General features: G+C 48.6%; 1 protein-coding gene across 3 annotated transcripts in view; it reads right to left on the bottom strand.

Moving 5' to 3' along the window:
• Positions 1-18,275, bottom strand: part of CACNA1B (calcium voltage-gated channel subunit alpha1 B) — a 194,171-nt gene that overhangs the window by 21,965 nt on the left and 153,931 nt on the right. For all 3 annotated transcript variants that reach the window (XM_049711160.1, XM_049711158.1, XM_049711159.1), the window contains 4 exons: positions 15,895-16,011; positions 15,267-15,332; positions 6,677-6,768; positions 4,488-4,632 (listed from right to left, as the gene is read on the bottom strand). In XM_049711160.1, coding sequence (XP_049567117.1) covers positions 4,488-4,632; positions 6,677-6,768; positions 15,267-15,332; positions 15,895-16,011 — 420 coding nt within the window. The remainder of the gene's footprint in view (positions 1-4,487; positions 4,633-6,676; positions 6,769-15,266; positions 15,333-15,894; positions 16,012-18,275) is intronic.

Here is an 18,275-nt window from a genome sequence, read left to right as displayed (position 1 = left end):
GGCCCGTGAGCCATGGCCGCTGGGCCTGCGCGTCCGGAGCCTGTGCTCCGCGGTGGGAGAGGCCACAGTGGTGAGAGGCCCGCGTACCGCAAAAATAAAACTCCACACAATGTACGACCTTTTGTGTCTGGCATCTTTCACTTAGTGTGATGTTTTCAAAGTTCGTCCATGTTGCAGCATTTGGCAGAACTTCCTTCCTGTTTATGGCTGAATAATATTCCTTTGTAGGTATGTACTACAATTTGTTTATCCATTCATCCACTGATGGACATTTGGGTTGTTTCCACCTTTGGCTGTTAATGGTTAATGCTGCTATAAATATTCATGGACAAATTTCTGTGTAGACATAAAATTTCATTTCTCTCGTGTACATACCTAGGAATGGGATTTCTGGGTCATATGGTAATATTATGATTAAGTTTTTGAGGAACTTCCAAACTGTTTTCCACAGAAGCTACTGTTTTTTACATTTCCATCAGCAATGCACAAAAGTCCCTATTTCTCCATGTCCTCACCAACACCTGGTATCTTCTGTTTAAAAAAAAAAAAATTATTCTAGCCATCCTCGTGAGTGCAAAATGGTATCTCATTGTGGTTTTTATTTGCATTTCCTTAATGACCAAGGATGTTGAATGTCTTTATGTGCTTGTTGGCTGGCCAGTTGAATATCTTCTTTGGAAAAATGACTATTCTGATTCTTTGTCCCTTTTTATATGGTTGTTTCTCTTTTTGTTGTTGAGTTGTAGGAGTTCTTTATATATTTTGCATATTAACCCCTTATAAAATATTTTCTCCCATTCCTTCTATTGTATTTTCATATTTTTATAATATCCTTTAATGCACAAAAGTATTGCATTTTGATAGTTCAATTTATCTATTTTTTTTCTTTTCTTGCTTGTGATTATGATGTCAAATCTAAGAATTCTTTGCCAAATCTGAGGTCATGAAGATTGGTTCCGTATGTTTTCTTCTAAAAGTTTTACAGTTTTAGTTCTCACACTTAGGTCTCTGATCAATTTTGAGTTAATATTTTTACATGGAGTGAGGTAAGGGTCCAACTTCATTTTTTTGCATGTGGATAACCAGTTAGCTCCTCCCCATTTGTTAGAGAAACTGTTCTTTCCATATTGAATGGTCTTGGCATCCTTGTCAAAAATCAATTGGCCATAGATGTTTGGGTTTACTTCCAGACTCTCAATCCTATTCCATTGCTCTCTATATTTATCCTTATGCCAGCACCACATTGTCCCCCACCCCCAGGCTTTATTAAGGTGGAATTAACAAAATTGTAAGATTCTTAAGGTGTACATTGTGGCGATTTGATATACATATACGTTGTGAAAGGGTTCCCGCCATCTATTAACTAACACATCTATCACCTCACATGTTTATCTTTTAGTGATAGAACATTTAAGTTCTACTCTCTTAGCAAATTTCACTTATATAATACAGTCTTAAAAACTATACTCACCATGTTTTACATCAGATACTCAGACTTTGTTTATATAGCTGAAAGTTTGTACCCTTTTATCAACCTCTCCTTATTTCCCCAATCCCCAGGCCCTGGCAACAACTTTTCTACTCTGTTTCTATGATTCTGACTTCTTTAAAAAAAGATTCCACACATAAGTGATACTATGCACTATTTGTCTTTCTCTATCTGGCTTATTTCATTTAGCATAATGCCCTCAAGGTCCATCCATGTTGTCACAAATTGCAGGATCTCCTTCTCATGGCTGAATACTATTCAATTGTGTGTGTGCGTGTGCGTGTGTGTCACATCCTCTATATTCATTCATCTGTTGATGGACACTTAGGCTGTTTCCTATCTTTGCTACTGTGAATAATGGCTGCAATGAATATGGGAGTGTGGATATTGCTTCAATATCCTGTTTTCATTTCTTTTGGATATATACTCAGAAGTGGAGTTGCTGGATGAATGGAACCAACAGAATAATGTCATGCCTCGGCTCACCCTTGACATGTCCAGGGAGTGTTGGTCCTGTGGATGGTGTGGCATCATGAATGTGGCTTTCTATGGAACCGTATGTCTGCAGCCAGAGCACAGTGAAGCCAACCTGGTGGGCTCAACCTTGCGCCCATGGATTGGCTGGCTCTTGCAGCACCAGATAGATGTCTTTGAACTTCATAGAGACCACTGTCCCCCCTACCTACAAGACGGGTGACTCTCCAGAAAGCTTTCCTTCCCCACTGCCCACAGTGGGTCTTCTGATGTATCAGGGAATGACCCCAACATGCAAATCCTCTCCTTGGTTCCTGGCAACTAGTGAAAGACTAGTTTCATAGATTTTTCTGTATTTTTCTATCAATATACAAGCTCATCGGTCTCAAATGCACACCTTTCCCAACTACCCCAACCTTCTACTGTACCTTCCAAAACTCTCAGTTCACCATCAATAGAAATTCTTTTATCTTCATCTTACCCGAACGTTCTTCATTTCCCATTGCTCTAGGTGAAACAGTGGTGTCCCCCTCCATCCTCTTAAGAAAAAAGCCTGCCGTTTAAGGTTTCTGGTCTACCAACCTCCCCCTGCTTCCTGGGAAATGTGCACCTGACTTGCTGTATTTGTCCCCACATCTACTCTTAATTCTTGTTGCTGTTAATATCCACAGAGATGGGTCAACTATTGCCTGGCCTCTCTGATCCCTGGCCTCCCCCCAGCCTCCCGCCATCATCTCAGCCCCTTACTCGTATGACTGCAAAACAACTCATTACCAGTGACTACCAATGAACGTTACCATTACCACCTCCAAAGTCTTAACCACAGATGTCTCACTCTCTGCCCACAGTTCCTATCCTTCTGGCTCACTTCATCTAATACTTGTGTCCCATGGGGACCTCTGATCCAGTGGTCCTGCCCCTCCCCTCCCTCCTGTCCCCAGGCCTGATCCCACATCCAGCACTAAGATGATGCTTTTACACACATCGTTTTCTCCCTCCTTACACTTGTCTGGTAAATCCCAAATCTGAATAATGCACTTTGCTACCCATGGTGCCAAGTAGAGAATATGGCCCGAGAAAAGCACAAACTGTGCTGGCTGGTCCTGCATGAAAGTTATGACTGTAAATCTGAAGTGTCTGCTCAGCACTGCCCACTGTGGAAAGCAGCTGTCCACTCTTGCTATGCTCTTTGCTTCTTATTATCTCTTGAACCTGCTGCAGTAAGGCTTTGATCCTAACACTCCAAAGAAACTGTTCCTGTGAAGGGCACCCATGGTCTCTACCTTTCCACACCCCATGAGCAATTCTCAGTCATCATTTTACTTTACCTCCCAACAATATTTCACATGGTTGATGATTCCCTCCCACTAGGGACACCTTCTTCCCTTGGTTTTTAGGGGACTGCCCTCTCCTGGCTCTCTCCTGCCTCACTGCTCCGAATCAACTTCTGGATCCCATGCTCCCTTCTGTCTCCTAAATGCCCCCAGGGCTGAGTCTTCAGCCCTCTTCTCCATAGGTCAGTGCTCCTCGAACTTAGCACACAAGGAATCACCCAGGAAGTTCACTAAAACTGATTCCTGGGTCCCTCTCCCAGAGATCCTGATACAGCAAGTCTTGGAAGGGACCCAGGAATCTGCATTTCTAACCAGTGCTCAGGCAATGTTTAAGCCGTGGGTCTCTGGACCACACAGGGACCTAGAGGGTATCACCAAGCCTGATGGATACACCAAATACTAACGACGACGAATCCACATCTCCAGCCCAGAGGCCCCCACGTGTCTCTAACCACCCCCTCCTTATCCCCACGCCCATGGCTCCCCAACCTTTCCATCTCGGGGCAAGAACCACTCACTCCATCACCCCAGCAAACCCCAGAAGGCAGCGTTCTTCCCTCCTTTACGCTCATGCTCGTGTTCAACCGTGTCAGCTCTACCTTTGCAACGCAGCCCAAGTCCACACAACTTCTTTCACACGCACCCTCTCCAGCTGCCACCTCTAATTATCTCCTGCTCACTTACAGCCTCTCCTGGCCAGAAGCCAGAAGCCAGAGTGAGGTTTAAAGATGTCAAGCAGAGGATGCCGCTGCTCACAGTGTCCCAGAGCCTTCTGCTGACTTGTAATAAAATCCACACCCTGCGACCTGGCCCACTGACACCTCCAACCTGACTCCATGAGTTTCCACAGCTCATGGGTCATAGGCAGGCTGCCTGGAATTCTGTTGCTTCGTATCTTATCACCACGGTGCAAGTCCTTCTAGAAGCTGAGAACTGAGGGACAATTGCCCTACGGAAACTTAAAACCCCTTCCACAGAAGTAAAGGCAGGCCCACAGGAGCTCATTACCCAGTGGGTCCTTTCAGGATTAACGAGGTCCTCATCTCTGGGGGAACGAGGACCATCGATGTGGAATCAGCTTTCATGTGACATGGATCAAAATCAGGGACCAGCAAGAGACTAGGGGGGCCCAAGGCGGTCTGAGACCAGCAGACACAGGAGACGGGATGGGCACAGCGTCCGGGACTCACCAGAAAGGAGCAGAGGAAGATGAAGGAGACAAAGTAGAAGTAGGCGAAGTCGCTCCCACACTCAGCGGCATTGGCGAGCGCGTCGCAGGCCCGGCTGCCGAGGCAGGACAGCATGATCTCGTGCCAGGCCTCCCCAGTGGCGCTCCTGAGAAAAGGGCAGAGCATGAGGCCCAGGAAGGAAGGCCCAGGACCGGCCCTGGGAGGGAGCCTGGGAATTCAGGAGAGCTGGGTTCCTTCCCACAGGGATCCTGCACATGTATGAGGTCTGGTTATCAGACGTTGCTTCTTAAAAAGAAGCCTCTGGCATTAGCTTTTCAAGCTGATCATAACTGGGAAAGCACTAGCTACGGGAAAGAATCCACCGCACCAGAAGTCAGCACCATGGCGAGCTCCCCTCTGTGGGCTCCGATCTCCTCCCCGGCAGCCGCCGCCCAGTCTTCCTGGATTCAGGACACAGGGACTCCACCCTTCCCTCTGCTCAGGCCAAACACGCGGGCGTCACCCTCGCCTCCTCTCTCACCGTGTCCTGATCATCAGCTCATCGGCCTTCAAACCAGCCAGACACGTGCTACCCCCCCCCACTGGGCTGCTGCAGCAGCTTCTTAACTGGATGCTCACTCCCCACCAGCAGCCCAGGGATGAGATCAATGACCCCTCAGTGACCCCCTCACTCCCTGCAAAAGGTAAAATCCACATGACTACCCACAGCCTGCCCTTTCCCTGACCTCACCCCACACCAGCCACCCCAGCTTCTACTGCTTCTCGGACACATCAAGCATACCCCCACCCCGAGCAGCTACCACAGAGGCCCCTCCTGCGTGGACGTTTGCTTCTGTGTGTGAGGCCCGCACCAGGGGCCAGATGTGCACCAGACCTGCAGGTGGGCCCGAGGCCTGGGTCCCCCCTGTGCCCCTATGTGGTCAGCCCTGGGCAGAAGCTGGGCCCACTCCCTATGGACAACAGCTGGTTCAGCCCGTGCCAGGCCTGAATGACGAGGGTGCCCACATGTGACACCAAGATGAGGAAGGAAGAGAGATCTTTGAGATCAAAGGCTTAAAACCAAGGCTCACTTCATATCTTTTGTGGCACAAGGCAGGCTATTAATAAACAAAGAAATAAAGTTAATGTAATAGCTAAAGTCCAGAGAAACGACACTATTTGGGGAAAGTGTAAAAAGCCTAAGGATGCTTGTTCATCTGCTGCAAAGAACAAGTCGAAAACTCCGTCCAGGCAGCGCAGTGAAGCAGGCCTGATCTGAGCTCACCCTCCATATAAAGAAGAACTCCCACGGTGCCCAAAACGCATCTGCATAGGGCCAGATGTGCTGGGGGTCCCCAAGGGTGGGCCTGGCAGCAGCCCGCCCGATGCATTTACGTAAGTGAACACAGATGGTGAAACCTCAGGAAAGGGCCCAAGGCAGGGTGTGCTGTCAGGACCCCTCTATCATAAGTCACTACAAAGAGCTCTTTTCTCCCCTCCTAGGGTCACGGGGAAGGAGGGAGACACGTTCCACTCTCTGGCCTCCGCCCACAAGTGCATTCTCAAGCCAGGCGGGTGGACAGCCCCAGCCCACGGGTGTCCACGCCTGACAGCCATGGCGGGGGAGCCGTCCCACACACATCCGCGCAGGGAGGCCTCTGAGCGGACACCAGCCTGTGCTCCTCCAGGCCCCGCCCTGGTGCTCCCCTTGGCCGCACCCCCGAGCCTCAGGAACTGCAGCTCCCATCAAAACGGCACTGCTGGCCGGCTGGGTTCCCTGGGCCACCGAGCGGGTGCAAGCTGCTGACAGCAGCGCTCCACTGCCCTGCTTCTCCTGATGGCACAGATCCCCGAATCACTAAGGTGAGCACGCGGGAAGCCTGGCCTGGCACACCAAGAAAAGCCCTTTGGACACCTTCTGTCCTCCCAGACCTCTCGGGCTGCAGCCCCACTGGAGGCCTTGCAGCTGCCGCCGGGGAGCAGAGACAAGGTGGAGGAGGCGGGCCCGGCCTGGCGCTCTCAGGCGGACCTCCTCAGGGCCTCCCCTTCGGGCTGTCTTGAAGCCCAGGAGCCCTTAGGGAAGAACAAGCAGAGAAAGAAGAGAAACTGGAAAGGTCCGCTGCGGAGAAGCCAGTGTGACCAGGGCTGGGGGGTGGTCCCATCCTGAGTGAAGAAGCCAGTGAGCCTGGACCCACCTCCCCACAACGCACCTGAACAGCAGCATCAAGGCTTGTAGAAACGTCCGAAAGTTGTTGTGCCGGTTGATGCTGGTGTCGTCATCCAGGGCGATGTTTCCAAACACCTGAAGTGGAGAAGAAGGCTGCAGACCACTGCTGCTGGGTCTTCAGGAGCTGCAGCCGGGCAGGAGACGGTGTGTGTGCACGTGTGCACCCACATGGGACAGGAGGCTGCCCTGAGCCAGATAACCCCGACAGAAGCCACCACCACTGCTGCCGGGGCTGGTGGCTTCCAGCTCCAGCAGCGTCTGTGCATTTCCAGGGTAGAGAAAACCTCTGGAGAGGCAAACGTATCCCTGTCCCACGGCCCAGCGTGCGCTGGCTCTGGCTCTGAGCCTGTCCAGGGATCTCCCAGAGTGACTAGTAAAAGGCGGGGACCCAGAGCTAAGTCTTGGTGGGCTCTGTCAGACAGAAGAAGGGAAGCGTTTTAAAATTCACTCTCTCATCAATGACTCCAAACCAGTAATTATACTGATATTACGTATACTGATACGTCACTTGAACCTTTCTCTTTACACTTCTGTGCAAACATCACAATGGGTTTTCTATCCATTTTAATTTCTTTCTTTCAAGGTTAGAAATGCAAATGAGTCCCTAACTCTAAGCAGCTTAAACTCGAATCCAGATGAAAATGTACGAATCATCATCTATCCATCAAAAATACAGACCAGGCTTTGGGACGAGGGGAAGATGGCAGAAGAGTAAGACGCGGAGATCACCTTCCTCCCCACAGATACACCAGAAATACATCTACACGTGGACCAACTCCTACAGAACACCTACTGAACGCTGGCAGAAGACCTCAGCCCTCCCAAAAGGCAAGAAACCCCCCACGTACCTGGGTAGGGCAAAAGAAAAAAGAATAAACCGAGACAAAAGAATAGGGACGGGACCTGCACCAGTGGGAGGGAGCTGTGAAGGAGGAAAGGTTTCCACACACTAGAAGCCCCATCGCGGGTGGAGACTGTGGGTGGCGGAGGGGGAAGCTTCGGCGCCGCGGAGGAGAGCGCAGCAACAGGGGTGCAGAGGGCAAAGCGGAGAGATTCCCGTACAGAGGATCGGTGCCGACCGGCACTCACCAGCCCGAGAGGCTTGTCTGCTCCCCCGCCAGGGCGGGCGGGGCTGGGAGCTGAGGCTCGGGCTTCGGTTGGAGCGCAGGGAGAGGACTGGGGTTGGCGGCGTGAACTCAGCCTGAAGGGGTTAGTGCACCACGGCTGGCCGGGAGGGAGTCCGGGGAAAAGTCTGGACCCGCCGAAGAGGCAAGAGACTTTTTCTTCCCTCTTTGTTTCCTGGTGCGCGAGGAGAGGGGATTAAGAGCGCTGCTTAAAGGAGCTCCAGAGACGGGCGTGAGCCGCGGCTAACAGCGCGGACCCCAGAGACGGGCGGGAGACGCTAAGGCCGCTGCTGCCGCCACCAGGAAGCCTGTGTGCGAGCACAGGTCACTATCCACACCCCCCTTCCGGGGAGTCTGTGCAGCCCGCCACTGCCAGGGTCCCGGGATCCAGGGACAACTTCCCCAGAAGAACGCACCGCGCGCCTCAGGCTGGTGCAACGTCACGCCGGCCTCTGCTGCCGCAGGCCCGCCCCGCACTCCGTGCCCCTCCCTCCCCCCCCCCCCCGGCCTGAGTGAGCCAGAGCCCCCGAATCAGCGGCTCCTTTAACCCCGTCCTGTCTGAGCGAAGAACAGACGCCTTCCTGCCACCTACACGCAGAGGCGGGGCCGTATCCAAAGCTGAGCCCCTGGAGCTGTGAGAACAAAGAAGAGAAAGGGAAATCTCTCCCAGCAGCCTCAGGAGCAGCGGATTAAAGCTCCACAATCAACTTGATGTACCTGCATCTGTGGAATACATGAATAGACAACGAGTCATCCCAAATTGAGGAGGTGGGCTTGGAGAGCAAGATTTATGATTTTTTCCCCTTTTCCGCTTTTTGTGAGTGTGTATGTGTATGCTTCTGTGTGAGATTTTGTCTGTATAGCTTTGCTTCCACCATTTGTCCTAGGGTTCTATCCGTTTCTTTTCTTAAAAAAAATTTTTTTTCTTAATATTTTTTATTTTAATAACTTTATTTTATTTTATGTTACTTTATTTTATTTTATCTTCTTTCTTTCTTTCTTTTTCTTTCTTTCTTTCTTCTTTCTTTCTACTTTTTCTCCCTTTTATTCTGAGCCGTGTGGATGAAAGGCTCTTGGTGCAGGAGTCAGTGCTGTGCCTCTGAGGAGGGAGAGCCAACTTCAGGACACTGGTCCACAAGAGACCTCCCAGCTCCACATAATATCAAACGGCGAAAATCTCCCAGAGATCTCCATCTCAACACCAGCACCCAGCTTCACTCAACAACCAGCAAGCTACACTGCTGGACACTCTATGCCAAACAACTAGCAAGACAGGAACACAACCCAACCCATTAGCAGAGAGGCTGCCTAAAATCATAATAAGTCCACAAACACCCCCAAAACACACCACCAGACGTGGACCTGCCCACCAGAAAGACAAGATCCAGCCTCATCCACCAAAACACAGGCACTAGTCCCCTCCACCAGGAAGCCTACACAACCCACTGAACCAACCTTAGCCACTGGGGACAGACACCAAAAACAACGGGAACTATGAACCTGCAGGCTGCAAAAAGGAGACCCCAAACACAGTAAGATAAGCAAAATGAGAAGACAGAAAAACACACAGCAGATAAAGGAGCAAGATAAAAACCCACCAGACCTAACAAATGAAGAGGAAACAGGCAGTCTACCTGAAAAAGAATTCAGAATAATGATAGTAAAGATGATCCAAAATCTTGGAAATAGAATAGAGAAAATGCAAGAAACATTTAACAAGGACCTAGAAGAACTAAAGATGAAACAAACAACGATGAACAACACAATAAATGGAATTAAAAATACTCTAGATGGGATCAATAGCAGAATAACTGAGGCAGAAGAACGGATAAGTGACCTGGAAGATAAAATAGTGGAAATAACTACTGCAGAGCAGAATAAAGAAAACAGAATGAAAAGAACTGAGGACAGTCTCAAAGACTTCTGGGACAACATTAAACGCACCAACATTCGACTTATAGGGGGTCCAGAAGAAGAAGAGAAAAAGAAAGGGACTGAGAAAATATTTGAAGAGATTATAGTTGAAAACTTCCCTAATATGGGAAAGGAAATACTTAATCAAGTCCAGGAAGCACAGAGAGTCCCATACAGGATAAATCCAAGGAGAAATACGCCAAGACACATATTAATCAAACTGTCAAAAGTTAAATACAAAGAAAACATATTAAAAGCAGCAAGGGAAAAACAACAAGTAACACACAAGGGAATCCCCATAAGGTTAACAGCTGATCTCTCAGCAGAAACTCTGCAAGCCAGAAGGGAGTGGCAGGACATATTTAAAGTGATGAAGGAGAAAAACCTGCAACCAAGATTACTCTACCCAGCAAGGATCTCATTCAGATTTGATTAAAACCTTTACAGACAAGCAAAAGCTGAGAGAGTTCAGCACCACCAAACCAGCTTTACAACAAATGCTAAAGGAACTTCTCTAGGCAAGAAACACAAGAGAAGGAAAAGACCTACAATAACGAACCCCAAACAACTAAGAAAATGTGAATAGGAACATACATATCAATAATTACCTTAAATGTAAATGGACTAAATGCTCCCACCAAAAGACACAGATTGGCTGAATGGATACAAAAACAAGACCCATATATATACTGTCTACAAGAGACCCGCTTCAGACCTAGAGACACATACAGATTGAAAGTAAGGGGATGGAAAAAGATATTCCATGCAAATGGAAACCAAAAGAAAGCTGGTGTAGCAATTCTCATATCAGACAAAATAGACTTTAAAATAAAGACTATTACAAGAGACAAAGAAGGACACTACATAATGATCAAAGGATCGATCCAAGAAGAAGATATAACAATTGTAAATATTTATGCACCCAACATAGGAGCACCTCAATACATAAGGGAAATACTAACAGCCATAAAAGGGGATATCGACAGTAACACATTCATAGTAGGGGACTTAAACACCCCACTTTCACCCATGGAGAGATCATCCAAAATGAAAATAAATAAGGAAACACAAACTTTAAATAATACATTAAACAAGATGGACTTAATTGATATTTATAGGACATTCCATCCAAAAACAACAGAATACACATTTTTCTCAAGTGCTCATGGAACATTCTCCAGGATAGATCATATCTTGGGTCACAAATCAAGCCTTGGTAAATTTAAGAAAATTGAAATTGTATCAAGTATCTTTTCTGACCACAATGCTATGAGACTAGATATCAATTACAGGAAAAGATCTGTAAAAAATACAAACACATGGAGGCTAAACAATACACTACTTAATAACGAAGTGATCACTGAAGAAATCAAAGAGGAAATCAAAAAATACCTAGAAACAAATGACAATGGAGACACGACGACCCAAAACCTATGGGATGCAGCAAAAGCAGTTCTAAGAGGGAAGTTTATAGCAATACAATCCTACCTTAAGAAACAGGAAACATCTCGAACAAACAACCTAACCTTGCACCTAAAGCAATTAGAGAAAGAAGAACAGAAAAACCCCAAAGTTGTTAGCAGAAGGAAAGAAATCATAAAAATCAGGTCAGAAATAAATGAAAAAGAAATGAAGGAAACGATAGCAAAGATCAATAAAACTAAAAGCTGGTTCTTTGAGAAGATAAACAAAATTGATAAACCATTAGCCAGACTCACCAAGAAAAAAAGGGAGAAGACTCAAATCAATAGAATTAGAAATGAAAAAGGAGAAGTAGCAACTGACACTGCAGAAATACAAAAGATCATGAGAGATTACTACAAGCAACTCTAGGCCAATAAAATGGACAACCTGGAAGAAATGGACAAATTCTTAGAAATGCACAACCTGCCAAGACTGAATCAGGAAGAAATAGAAAATATGAACAGACCAATCACAAGCACTGAAATTGAAACTGTGATTAAATATCTTCCAACAAAGAAAAGCCCAGGACCAGATGGGTTTACAGGCGAATTCTATCAAACATTTAGAGAAGAGCTAACACCTATCCTTCTCAAACTCTTCCAAAATATAGCAGAGGGAGGAACACTCCCAAATTCATTCTATGAGGCCACCCTTGATTCTAAAACCAGACAAGGATGTCACAAAGAAAGAAAACTATAGGCCAATATCACTGATGAACATAGATGCAAAAATCCTCAACAAAATACTAGCAAACAGCATCCAACAGCACATTAAAAGGATCATACACCATGATTAAGTTGGGTTTATTCCAGGAATGCAAGGATTCTTCAATATACGCAAATCAATCAACGTGATACACCATATTAACAAATTGAAGGAGGAAAACCATATGATCATCTCAATAGATGCAGAGAAAGCTTTCAACAAAATTCAACGCCCATTTATAATAAAAACCCTGCAGAAAGTAGCCATAGAGGGAACTTTCCTCAACATAATAAAGGCCATATATGACAGACCCACAGCCAACATCGTCCTCAATGGTGAACAACTGAAAGCATTTCCACTAAGATCAGGAACAAGACAAGGTTGCCCACTCTCACCACTCTTATTCAACATAGTTTTGGAAGTTTTAGCCACAGCAATCACAGAAGAAAAGGAAATAAAAGGAATCCAAATCGGAAAAGAAGTAAAGCTGTCACTGTTTGCAGATGACATGATACTATACATAGAGAATCCTAAAGATGCTACCAGAAAACTACTAGAGCTAATCAATGAATTTGGTAAAGTAGCAGGATACAAAATTAATGCACAGAAATCTCTGGCATTCCTATACACTAATGATGAAAAATCTGAAAGTGAAATCAAGAAAACACTCCCATTTACCATTGCAACAAAAAGAATAAAATATCTAGGAATAAACCTACCAAAGGAGACAAAAGACCTGTATGTAGAAAATTATAAGACACTGATGAAAGGAATTAAAGATGATACAAATAGATGGAGAGATATACCATGTTCTTGGATTAGAAGAATCAACATTGTGAAAATGACTCTACTACCCAAAGCAATCTACAGATTCAATGCAATCCCTATCAAACTACCACTGGCATTTTTCACAGAACTAGAACAAAAAATTTCACAATTTGTATGGAAACACAAAAGACCCCGAATTGCCAAAGCAATCTTGAGAACGAAAAACGGAGCTGGAGGAATCAGGCTCCCTGACTTCAGACTATACTACAAAAATACAGTAATCAAGACAGTATGGTACTGGCACAAAAACAGAAAGATAGATCAATGGAACAGGATAGAAAGCCCAGAGATAAACTCATGCACATATGGTCACCTTATCTTTGATAAAGGAGGCAGGAATGTACAGTGGAGGAAGGACAGCCTCTTCAATAAGTGGTGCTGGGAAAACTGGACAGGTACATGTAAAAGTATGAGATTAGATCACTCCCTAACACCATACACAAAAATAAGCTCAAAATGGATTAAAGACCTAAATGTAAGGCCAGAAACTCTCAAACTCTTAGAGGAAAACATAGGCAGAACACTCTATGACATAAATCCCAGCAAAATCCTTTTTGACCCACCTCCTAGAGAAATGGAAATAAAAACAAAAATAAACAAATGGGACCTAATGAAACTTCAAAGCTTTTGCACAGCAAAGGAAACCATAAACAAGACCAAAAGACAACCCTCAGAATGGGAGAAAATATTTGCAAATGAAGCAACTGACAAAGGATTAATCTCCAAAATTTATAAGCAGCTCATGCAGCTCAATAACAAAAAACCAAACAACCCAATCCAAAAATGGGCAGAAGACCTAAATAGACATTTCTCCAAAGAAGATATACAGACTGCCAACAAACACATGAAAGAATGCTCAACATCATTAATCATTAGAGAAATGCAAATCAAAACTACAATGAGATATCATCTCACACTGGTCAGAATGGCCATCATCAAAAAAATCTAGAAACAATAAATGCTGGAGATGGTGTGGAGAAAAGGGAATACTCTTGCACTTCTGGTGGGAATGGGAACTGGTACAGCCACTATGGAGAACAGTATGGAGGTTCCTTAAAAAACTACCAATAGAACTACCATATGACTCAGCAATCCCACTACTGGGCATATACCCTGAGAAAACCATAATTCAAAAAGAGTCATGTACCAAGATGTTCATTGCAGCTCTATTTACAATAGCCCGGAGATGGAAACAACCTAAGTGTCCATCACTGGATGAATGGATAAAGAAGATGTGGCACATATATACAATGGAATATTACTCAACCATAAAAAGAAACGAAATTGAGCTATTTGTAATGAGGTAGATAGACCTAGAGTCTGTCATACAGAGTGAAGTAAGTCAGAAAGAGAAAGATAAATACCGTATCCTAACACATATATATGGAATTTAAGAAAAAAAAATGTCATGAAGAACCTAGGGGTAAGACAGGAATAAAGACACAAACCTACTAGAGAGTGGACGTGAGGCTATGGGGAGGGGGAAGGGTGAGCTGGGACTAAGTGAGAGAGTGGCATGGACATATATACACTACCAGACGTAAAATAGATAGCTAGTGGGAAGCAGCCGCATAGCACAGGGAGATCAGCTCGGTGCTTTGTGACCGCCTGGAGGGGTGGGATAGGGAGGGTGGGAGGGAGGGAGACGCAAGAGGGAAGAGATATGGGAACATATGTATATGTATAACTGATTCACTTTGTTATAAAGCAGAAACTAACACACCATTGTAAAGCAATTATACTCTAATAAAGATGTAAAAAAAAAATAAAAAATAAAATAAAATAAAGATCAGTGACATATGTCTTTGTATGCCCACATACCAAAGCAAGAAAAAATATATGTTTGTTTTAAACAGCATCAGGTCTCAGCAAATTTTAAGCAAGACAACTTTTCCACCCCTGGAAATTGAGTTTAAAAATCAGTTTTCAGCTAACCTTTAGACACTGTCTCCCTCCACTACAAATTAACATTTGAGTCCATCTCCCATCCCTACTACTGGAAAGTGGCCAGATGCCAAAAGTATCAACTGGGACACTGCTTTGTGTATTTTAAACATTTTCCCAAATAGCTGACAAAGCGTTCTTTGACAAAATAAAGGTAAGTTACGCAAAAGCTAATTTTGACCAGGACAGTGACCTGGTATGATCCTGTTGACTTTTTCCTTCAACAGCATATAATCTCCGGTACAGGATCAGGACGCTTGTCCTTCAGAAGTGCTGCTGGGCCAAAAGAATGACCAGCTGCTGCGCCGCAGGCCACTCGGCATCCTGCAGATGTGCTCAAACACTCCACCACTGTGGGTGCCCAGCACCCAAGCAATCGTGCCCACCAGCGCCCTAGCACACCCCAGCAGGATTCCACTAGACAGCAGGGCCGGGCATCTGCCCACAAAGGGTGGCACTGCTTGGCCTCAGCCACAGAAGAGTCTTTCTGAGGATTAAGTTCATAAAGCGCTTAGAACGGCACCTGGCTCATAGAAACGTTGCCGAAGTGCGAACCTGCCATCGTTATCGTGCGATGGCCCCGCGCACACCCACCTGCATGCCGACGATGGCGTAGATGAAGAACAGCATGGCGATGAGCAGGCACACATAGGGCAGCGCCTGTAGAGACACGGGAGGGCAGGTCAGCTCCAGGAGGGAGGACAGGTCAGCTCCAGGAGAGAGGCCTGCCTCCTGGCCTGAGCCTCATCGGCAGAGCGGATGGTGGCTGGGTCTCTGGGGCCACACTGGCCTCAGTTGACTGCAGACCCACCCCACTGACCACCAAGCTACTGTCAACTCCTTCATCTACAAATCAAGCCATAAAAGCCACCTCAGCCCTTGGTGAGCATAAACAAGATACTCTCCGTAAACCTGAAAGCGTCCTTACAAACCATCACGGGACAACGGGGGCCACGGGAGGTGTGAAAGCGTCCTTTCAAACCATCACGGGACAACGGGGGCCACGGGAGGTGTGAAAGCGTCCTTTCAAACCATCACGGGACAACGGGCACCACGGGAGGTGTGAAAGCGTCCTTTCAAACCGTCACGGGACAACGGGGGCCACGGGAGGTGTGGGCCCCGCCCCGGCCTTCCCGAGGAGGGCGCTCGGGCGGTGGCGGCAGAAGCCCCCCAGCCTGCACAAGGGAGGGGTCAGGCCGCGCCTGGCCACGCCCAGCCTCACCTTGAAGGACTGGACGAAGGTCCAGAGCAGGATGCGGATGGTGTAGCCTTGGCGGAGCAGCTTGATGAGTCGGGCGGCGCGGAAGAGGCGGAGGAAGCTGAGGTTGATGAAGTTGTTCTGCAGGGAAGAGAGGTTATGCTCTGACCTTCGGGGACCAGCCTCCCACAGGCGCAGGGCGGCCACGCCCCACCCCACCTCCCCAAGTCACTGTGCCCCAAAGAAAAGCGGGTGAAGAGAGAGAACGGAACAAAAAGTCACCGCTTCACAGTCTAAGCAGCAATCAGCCACCAGGAAACCTTCCAAGAGTGAAGCTTGTCTTTGCAAACCGCTTCCCATGCAGCAAATCAGAGAAACGCCCTCCACAGGGAGGGGCAGAGGAAAGTCCCATGAAGCACCACCCCGCTGCCACGTGGAAGGGGAGGATGCCTGAAGCCAGGCCTCCAACACTGACGGCCTCTCACAGGGCACGGCCCAGCCGCCCAGGGGCAGGGCTACCACACGGCCAGCAAAGCCCCGGCCTGCCTGGGGCCCAGCCGAGAGGCAGGCCCTTCCTCCGGGCCTGGGCAGGTGCCCGCACGGTCACCGCAGGAGGCGTAGGTGGTGTCGGTCCTGCTGCCCACGCCAGGGAAGACACCTCTGCAGCCCACTATCCGGTGTCTGCCCCAGAGAGCCCAAGCCATCTTGCACGGCCCCCTCATCCAAAGGGTCGAAGTCAGGCACAAACGAACCCAACCGTCTCTGGACTGCACGGATGACCCGGGAGCGAGGCTTCCACCTTGGCCCAGGGGCGCCTGAATTCCTGGCCATCCCTTTCGGCGGCACGGCCCTGCTCGGCGTCCGTGAGTAGGCAGGGGTGCTCGCAGGCCCGGGCGGCTTCCTGTCCTGTCTGCTTGGAGACCAGGTGCCCACGCGCAGCCTGAGGTCAGCTTCCCCACACTTGGCTGCTTTGAAATATGCAAGCAGCTCAGGCTAGACACATTGTGCTGCCAGATGCAGTGGTCAAATACAGAGAAAAGAGAGCACAGGTGCAGCGGCAGAGCTCACGCAGGAGGCGGTGGGGCCTGGGCAGAGCCGCGTCCTCCCTCCAGGGCTGCCCATCTGGCCTTGGCTGGGACGAGGCATTGGTGGAGAGACGGGCCTCACTCCGCCCCTCCACTGCCTGTCTCAGGGGCTGGCTTCTTTGCTTCCCACCAGGGACTCTGGACTGTCTCTGCTGGCGAGGGGCTTACAGCTACCCTGGGGGACGGCTCCCGGGTTTTGGACAGTGCCACAGGGAGAGGGGGCAGTTGGCAGGCACGAGGAGGGCCGGCTGTGGCCCAGATCAGCACGCAGGCAGAAGTGGACCTCGGGGTGTGACCCTGGAGGGTGTACTCGTTTCCCTGCAGCTCCCTCACCGGCTCGCGCTGGGGCAAGAGGACCTCAGGGTGGATGAGACATAGCCACACTCTCTGAACCCCGTGGGCCTGAGGACTCTCAGGTGAGCCAGTCGCCTCAGGAGGACGGGCACAGGGATGCAAGGGGGGACTGCCTACGGTGCCAGGGTACCCTTTGTACAAGACAGTAAAGCACAGAAAGGGGGGAGCTGCCACCTCAGGGGTGTCTGCTTTCAAACCACCTGCGCAGGTGGGTCTGGAGGGGCCGAGACCAAAGCAATTTGCTCAGACGGTTGGGACAGACAAGATTTCCTGAAAATACTGGGGGGAAATATAAGCTTCTGGGTAAGAAGGAAGAGACGGAGGCCACAGCGGGCAGCGGAAGGCGCTGTTCGTTCCAGTTACTGGATGCGTGAACGCAGCCCCTTCCTACTTTCTGTTGAGACCCAGGTCCCAACCCTCCTCCCCAGCTTCTCTCTCGGGGCTCCACGGGCACGTAGGAGAAGGTGCACATGCCAACAGACAGACAGCCCTAGAGAGCCGTGAGGGCGGAGGTGACAGCGGCCCCAGATGCCGCAACCACAGTGTGACAGGCTGAGTGCACCATGGCTGCACCCGTGCGCGAGCCGCCAGACACCACCATGCAGACTGCATGCGGGACAGCAGGGGCAGCAAGCACACAGCGGCCTCCCCCTGGCTGCGCACCGTCACCCCTGGCCTCAGCCAACCCCCTGGAGGTGGATGCAACATGCCCCGACCCCCCAAGTCCATGGTTTCTGCTGTACCCACGAGCAACCCCACCTACTTCCAAGCCAGGCCCCTCCTTATGGCCCCTGCCTCTGAGCCAGGAAAGGTCAGCTTTACAGCCCTCAACACGGAGCTGATTTACGCTGAGGGGACAGTGGTCCCCAGCTCCACTGAGCACCAGCTTCCACCTCTACACGATGGAGGTGTTAGGACATCATGCCCGGGGGCGAGGAATCCCTGAGAAAAGGAACTTACGGTGCA

This window comes from Orcinus orca, chromosome 6, assembly GCF_937001465.1.
Source record: "Orcinus orca chromosome 6, mOrcOrc1.1, whole genome shotgun sequence".
Classification (NCBI taxonomy): Eukaryota; Metazoa; Chordata; class Mammalia; order Artiodactyla; family Delphinidae; genus Orcinus; species Orcinus orca.
This window is presented reverse-complemented; position numbering and strand designations above follow the sequence as displayed.